Consider the following 6,688-nt stretch of genomic DNA (forward strand, 5'->3'; position numbering starts at 1 on the left):
GGAGAATGCCGTCTGCTGTCTATGGCCCTGCCTATGGCCCTGCCTATGGCCCTGCCTATGGCCCTGCCTATGGCCCTGCCTATGGCCCTGCCTATGGCCCTGCCTATGGCCCTGCCTATGGCCCTGCCTATGGCCCTGTCTAGTCCACTGGGGAGTATCCCTATTGACTCTGACTGACTCTGGAGGAGCCCGGCCATGATGCCTCCATGATCTTTTGATCTTTGAAGAGTCATCTTCAATCAAGGAGCTCAAGGGTCGCTCTCGCTTCCGTGATCCAGCATGGTGTTGCATTTCTACATGGTGGCTTAGCCAGGAGTCAGAGATGGAGAGCCAGCAGGGTGAAACCCACATCAGATTCAACAGCACATGCAGTCTCAGAATGGCCAGAAGTGTGAGCAAGAGCACAGACAACAACATAAATGAAAGCATCACCAAGAATGAGGCTTCAACTATACTCTAGTGTGTGGTCCGACGCGCCCCCGTCCGATCTTCTCCGTCCCTGATTGGCCGCCCGTGCGTGCTCCCGCTCCCGCCTCCGCGTGCCCGCAGTGGCCCGGTCGCGGTCGAGCTCCCTCTTCCCTTCCCTTCTGCGGCAGCCAGCCACCCCATTACTTCAAACTTTGCATGTAGGCCGTAGTGGATATGGAATACAACATATCCAAATCAAAAGCGATAATTCCGCCGGGAAGGGGTTAAATTGTGGTGTCAAAGTCAATGAGTTGAGGTGCGATGTTTGATGGGGTAAGCCACCAACCCAACCAGACCCAACTATATATATATATTTTCACCCAGGCAACAGAGCGGTGCAAAGCGGTGCAAGATCAACAAAGTAAATAAAAATAGCAAAACATATAAGAAAACTGAAAGGCTTCATGCTGGGAGTGATTTTAAACACAGAAAAACAAACATTCACACCAGATCAGATCTGTCAAGTTTCACACAAAGACACTGAATGAAGGAAATATATATATATTCAATGCACAAGACAGACCAAGCATCGACATGGAACATCAATTATTTGTCCACTGTGAATCATACCTCATTATCATATGCCGCCGGTGCAAGCACGCTGTGTGGCCAACCGAGATTGAACGGCATCTGAAAGGCAAGGCCCATCAGCTAAAGCATGCGGTGGTTCAGCAGATAAAGGAGAACATTGAACAGTGGGACAATGTGGCTCGAGATACTACACAGTTAACACTGCCCACATACTACACAGTTAACACTGCCCACAATACTGAATGAACCAATCCCGGAACTACCCATTCAAGATGGCTACAGGTGCCAGCGGGATCCCCAGTGCCAGTATGTGGCAGGGAACATGAACACCATGCGCAAGCACTGGCAGAACAAGCACAGCTGGTCGCCATATCCCAGAGGGAGCCGACCAGCGACACTCCATCAGCCCAGACCCCATGGATGAGCAGATGACTGAGGAAGAAGAAGAGGAGGAGGAAAAGGGACAGAGAGATACCCAGTCAGAAGAAGAAGATAAGTTCAAATTAACCAAGATCCAGATGGCATGTTTGGATTTTTGCATTGAGCTGCTGAACCAGCGGGTTCAGGTGGAGGATTATGAGTGCGCGCTGGTAGACACGTTGGCGGTGCTGGGACGGGGGGAGTATGGATGGCGCGACGCCGAGAGCTACCCACCAATGTTGTCACGGATCATCAAGGTGGCACGGTTCATGGTGGTGCACAAGGCGCTGCGACTGGACGCCAATGCATCCGACATGCTGGCCAGGAACCAAGCAAGCCAGATGGTGGGAGAGTGGGCCGTGGTGAACGCCATGAAGGAGGCGGATTACACGTTCACAGGCAATCAGAATGAAGGGTAATCAGTGAAGACATCAGAGGCACATCATCAACAATCAGACAGACATTCCACAAACAGAATGTCCATCAAGGCCGGTTCATCATCACACATCAGCAGCGAGGGCAGAGGGCATTGATGGATGAGGAGGTTTTAGTGGAAGAGGCGCAGAGGTGGAAGGATCAGTGTTTAATATGTGCAAATGGCAAGCGGGAGTTTGACCATGAGCTGTACCAGTGTCCCCACGAGGAGAGCCAGGAGGCAAAGAGATGGATGATGACAGTGCGGAGCAAGATCAAATACACACGGTATTCCGGGTGCTTCCGATGCGGGATGCCGCAGTCCATATGCAACAGCTGGAAGACACAGAGGCAGTGTCCGTACAGGGGATTTTTGATCCCGACAGTGGCAATGATGATGTATGGGTGTCATGCAGGGCAGATGAAGCAGGCGTGGAGACAGCGGCTGAGAGAGTTCAATGTGGATGCAGATGATCAGGAGGCGGTGATTGAATTTTTGAGACAGAAGGTTGAGGGGCAGGGCATGGAGCACAACCGGCTGGTGGAGATGGTTTGTTGGCTGCGAGGGATATATCAGGAGGCAGAGAGGGGGAAGATCGAGTTAGAGGGTACAGAGGTCAAGTGATATCATGGGTGAGGGGCACATCACGGGTGAGAGGCACCACAGGAGGATGAAAGATGTATATATATATAAAGGCAGGTGAAGCAAGAGACAGAGGGTAGGGTTACAAAGAGTGAGGGTAGAGGCTGGGGGGAAGGATGAGGTGGTCAGAGTCAGGGTTAGGGTTGACAAAGAGTGAGGCTAGAGACAGGGGTGGGCAGTGAGGTCAGAATAGATGGTTAAATTGAGCACAAACCCGTTAACCCATTGGAAGTCAAACCCGTTGGACCCAAACCCGTTGGCCGTCGAACCCGTTGGATGAGCGCATTAACCCGTTGGAAGTCGAACACGCTGGACCCAACCCGTTGGACGTCGAACCCGTTGGACCCAACCCGTTGGACGTCAAACCCGTTGGACGTCAAACCCGTTGGACGTCAAATCCGTCCCAGGAGCGCATTAACCCGTTGGACGTCAAACCCGTCCCAGGAGCGCATTAACCCGTTGGAAGTCGAACACGCTGGACCCAACCCGTTGGACGTCAAACCCGTCCAAGGAGCGCATTAGCCCATTGGACCCGAACCCGTTGGATGAACCCATCAACCCTATCCAACAGGTGGGGGTGGAATGGACGTCCATTCCATTTAGGGTTAGAAAACCTTAGAAAACCGACCAATCAGAGCAGGGCAGATTGGACGTACATTCCATTTGGTTTCAGACGTTGAACGTCCAATCAACCACGGAGTCAATTGACTTCAAACTTTGCATGTAGGCCGTAGTGGATATGAAATACAACATATCCAAATCAAAAGCGATAATTCCGCCGGGAAGGGGTTACATTGTGGTGTCAAAGTCAATGAGTTGAGGTGCGATGTTTGATGGGGTAAGCCATCAACCCAACCAGACCCAACTAAATATCTATATTTTCACCCAGGCAACGGAGCGGTGCAAAGCGGTGCAAGATCAACAAAGTAAATTAAAATAGCAAAATATATAAAAAAACTGAAAGGCTTCATTCTGGAGTGATTTTAAGCACAGAAAAACAAACATTAGTCGAACACGCTGGACCCAAACCCGTTGGACGTCAAACCCGTCCAAGGAGCCCATTCACCCATTGGACCCGAACCCGTTGGATGATCCCATCAACCTGTTGGAAGTCGAGCACGCTGGACGATTATATCAGAAGGTAGAGGGGGGGTTTCAAAAATATGGGAGTTTTAAAGAGCATTATCCCATACAATAATGGGCCAGGGTTAGGGTTACAAAGAGTGAGGGTAGAGGCTGGGGGGGAGGATGAGGTGGTCAGAGTCAGGGTTAGAGTGAGGGGTGTTCAGGGGTCGAACCCGTTGAACGAACCCGTTAACCCGTTGGACCCAAACCAGTGGGATGAAACCATTTAAAAGTCAAACCCGCTGGACATGCCCGTTGAAGGTTATAGGGTTAGGGTTAAACTATCCAAGTTATACATAGTGCGTGGTCCGACGCGCCCCCGTCCGATTTTCTCCGTCCCTGATTGGCCGCCCGTGCGTGCTCCCGCTCCCGCCTCCGCGTGCCCGCAGTGGCCCGGTCGCGGTCGAGCTCCCTCTTCCCTTCCCTTCTGCGGCAGCCAGCCACCCCATTACTTCAAACTTTGCATGTAGGCCGTAGTGGATATGGAATACAACATATCCAAATTAAAAGCGATAATTCCGCCGGGAAGGGGTTAAATTGTGGTGTCAAAGTCAATGAGTTGAGGTGCGATGTTTGATGGGGTAAGCCACCAACCCAACCAGACCCAACTATATATATATATTTTCACCCAGGCAACAGAGCGGTGCAAAGCGGTGCAAGATCAACAAAGTAAATAAAAATAGCAAAACATATAAGAAAACTGAAAGGCTTCATCCTGGAGTGATTTTAACCACAGAAAAACAAACATTCACACCAGATCAGATCTGTCAAGTTTCACACAAAGACACTGAATGAAGGAAATATATATATATTCAATGCACAAGACAGACCCAACATCGACATGGAACATCGATTATTTATCCACTGTGAATCATACCTCATTATCATATGCCGCCGGTGCAAGCACGCTGTGTGGCCAACAGAGATTGAACGGCATCTGAAAGGCAAGGCCCATCAGCTAAAGCATGCGGTGGTTCAGCAGATAAAGGAGAACATTGAACAGTGGGACAATGTGGCTCGAGATACTACACAGTTAACACTGCCCACATACTACACAGTTAACACTGCCCACAATACTGAATGAACCAATCCCGGAACTACCCATTCAAGATGGCTACAGGTGCCAGCAGGATCCCCCAGTGCCAGTATTTGGCAGGGAACATGAACACCATACGCAAGCACTGGCAGAACAAGCACAGCTGGTCGCCATATCCCAGCCGTGGCCGTACAGCGCCACAAAAGCGTACGGCAGCACAGGATGAGGTGGACAGATCATGCCAGAAGGTGCAGTTCCAGCAGATATTTGCATCGCGCAAGGGCTCCCACTACATACAGATCCAGACTAAGGAGACTACTGAGCATACCGGCACGCCAGACCAGAACAGAGCCAGCCAGGCCATTGATGAGCTGGAGCGATTTTACCAGGAACAGCAACGGCAGACCAGCAATGTCATCCAGGCCGGGGAGCACGATGAAGCCAACCCATGGCTGCGGCGGACCAGATGGCCGGTGTACTTGACCAACATCGCACCCAATGATCTGGTCAACTGCGTGCAGCGGCCCGAGGATGACACCACGTGCCCAGATGAACTGGCCGCGAGGGCCATCGGGAGGCCATGGGGCAGGTTGCCCGTACCAGCCAGCGAGTCATCACACGGCTGGGCCACTTCGTCCGCATCGAGGCCATCCGCACAGAGCGACACCAGACCCGGCACACCCCGTTGCAGGCATACATGGATGAGGAGAGCATCGCCGAGCACGTGAGGCCATGGCAGCAGATGTTGATGTTTTTCGCCCGAACGCAGGTCGAGCATGAATGGACGAGCCCACAGTACCGGTTCACACCACGGCAGCGCAAGACATGGAGGGTATTATGGCAGGTAGCCACCACAGAGGGAGCCGACCAGCGACACCCCATCAGCCCAGACCCCATGGATGAGCAGATGACTGAGGAAGAAGAAGAGGAGGAGGAGAAGGGACAGAGAGATACGCAGTCAGAAGAAGAAGATAAGTTCAAATCAACCAAGATCCAGATGGCATGTTTGGATTTTTGCATTGAGCTGCTGGACCAGCGGGTTCAGGTGGAGGATTATGAGTGCGCGCTGGTAGACGCGTTGGCGGTGCTGGGACGGGGGGAGTATGGATGGCGCGACGCGGAGAGCTATCCAACAGGTGGGGGTGGAATGGACGTCCATTCCATTCAGGGTTAGAAAACCGACCAATCAGAGCAGGGCAGATTGGACGTACATTCCATTTGGTTTCAGACGTTGAACGTCTAATCAACCACGGAGTCAATTGACTTCAAACTTTGCATGTAGGCCGTAGTGGATATGAAATACAACATATCCAAATCAAAAGCGATAATTCCGCCGGGAAGGGGTTACATTGTGGTGTCAAAGTCAATGAGTTGAGGTGCGATGTTTGATGGGGTAAGCCATCAACCCAACCAGACCCAACTAAATATCTATCCAACAGGTGGGGGTGGAATGGACGTCCATTCCATTTAGGGTTAGAAAACCTTAGAAAACCGACCAATCAGAGCAGGGCAGATTGGGCGTACATTCCATTTGGTTTCAGACGTTGAACGTCTATCCAACAGGTGGGGGTGGAATGGACGTCCATTCCATTCAGGGTTAGAAAACTGACCAATCAGAGCAGGGCAGATTGGACGTACATTCCATTTGGTTTCAGACGTTGAACGTCTAATCAACTACGGAGTCAATTGACTTCAAACTTTGCATGTAGGCCGTAGTGGATATGAAATACAACATATCCAAATCAAAAGCGATAATTCCGCCGGGAAGGGGTTACATTGTGGTGTCAAAGTCAATGAGTTGAGGTGCGATGTTTGATGGGGTAAGCCATCAACCCAACCAGACCCAACTAAATATCTATATTTTCACCCAGGCAACGGAGCGGTGCAAAGCGGTGCAAGATCAACAAAGTAAATTAAAATAGCAGACTATATAAAAAAACCGAAAGGCTTCATTCTGGAGTGATTTTAAACACAGAAAAACCAAGAATCAGTCGAACACGCTGGACCCAAACCCGTTGGATGTCAAACCCGTCCTAGGGAGCCCATTCACC

The 6,688-nt window shown here is 51.0% G+C and overlaps 5 protein-coding genes across 5 annotated transcripts; 3 read left to right on the top strand and 2 right to left on the bottom strand.

Annotated features, from left to right (window-relative positions):
* Positions 1 to 456: 456 nt before the first annotated feature.
* On the bottom strand, positions 457 to 609 carry HCAG_09121 (predicted protein; the record flags this gene model as incomplete). Its single annotated transcript, XM_001535905.1, has 1 exon — positions 457 to 609. One exon carries the CDS (start codon positions 607 to 609, stop codon positions 457 to 459), a length of 153 nt encoding a protein of 50 aa, XP_001535955.1.
* An 806-nt stretch (positions 610 to 1,415) lies between these two features.
* HCAG_09122 (predicted protein) lies at positions 1,416 to 2,458 on the top strand (the record flags this gene model as incomplete). The annotated part of the gene is made up of 2 exons (XM_001535906.1): positions 1,416 to 1,834; positions 1,876 to 2,458. The coding sequence occupies 2 exons, from the start codon at positions 1,416 to 1,418 to the stop codon at positions 2,456 to 2,458; spliced, it is 1,002 nt and encodes a 333-aa protein (XP_001535956.1).
* Positions 2,459 to 2,752: 294 nt separating this feature from the next.
* On the top strand, positions 2,753 to 2,998 carry HCAG_09123 (predicted protein; the record flags this gene model as incomplete). The annotated part of the gene is made up of 1 exon (XM_001535907.1): positions 2,753 to 2,998. One exon carries the CDS (start codon positions 2,753 to 2,755, stop codon positions 2,996 to 2,998), a length of 246 nt encoding a protein of 81 aa, XP_001535957.1.
* Positions 2,999 to 3,891: 893 nt separating this feature from the next.
* On the bottom strand, positions 3,892 to 4,050 carry HCAG_09124 (predicted protein; the record flags this gene model as incomplete). Its single annotated transcript, XM_001535908.1, has 1 exon — positions 3,892 to 4,050. The coding sequence occupies one exon, from the start codon at positions 4,048 to 4,050 to the stop codon at positions 3,892 to 3,894; it is 159 nt and encodes a 52-aa protein (XP_001535958.1).
* A 661-nt stretch (positions 4,051 to 4,711) lies between these two features.
* On the top strand, positions 4,712 to 6,554 carry HCAG_09125 (predicted protein; the record flags this gene model as incomplete). Its single annotated transcript, XM_001535909.1, has 6 exons — positions 4,712 to 5,361; positions 5,427 to 5,806; positions 5,920 to 6,013; positions 6,077 to 6,180; positions 6,347 to 6,440; positions 6,509 to 6,554. 6 exons carry the CDS (start codon positions 4,712 to 4,714, stop codon positions 6,552 to 6,554), a joined length of 1,368 nt encoding a protein of 455 aa, XP_001535959.1.
* Between the last annotated feature and the right edge of the window lie 134 nt (positions 6,555 to 6,688).

Source organism: Histoplasma capsulatum, genomic scaffold (assembly GCF_000149585.1).
Source record: "Histoplasma capsulatum NAm1 scaffold_20 genomic scaffold, whole genome shotgun sequence".
NCBI lineage: Eukaryota > Fungi > Ascomycota > Eurotiomycetes > Onygenales > Ajellomycetaceae > Histoplasma > Histoplasma mississippiense.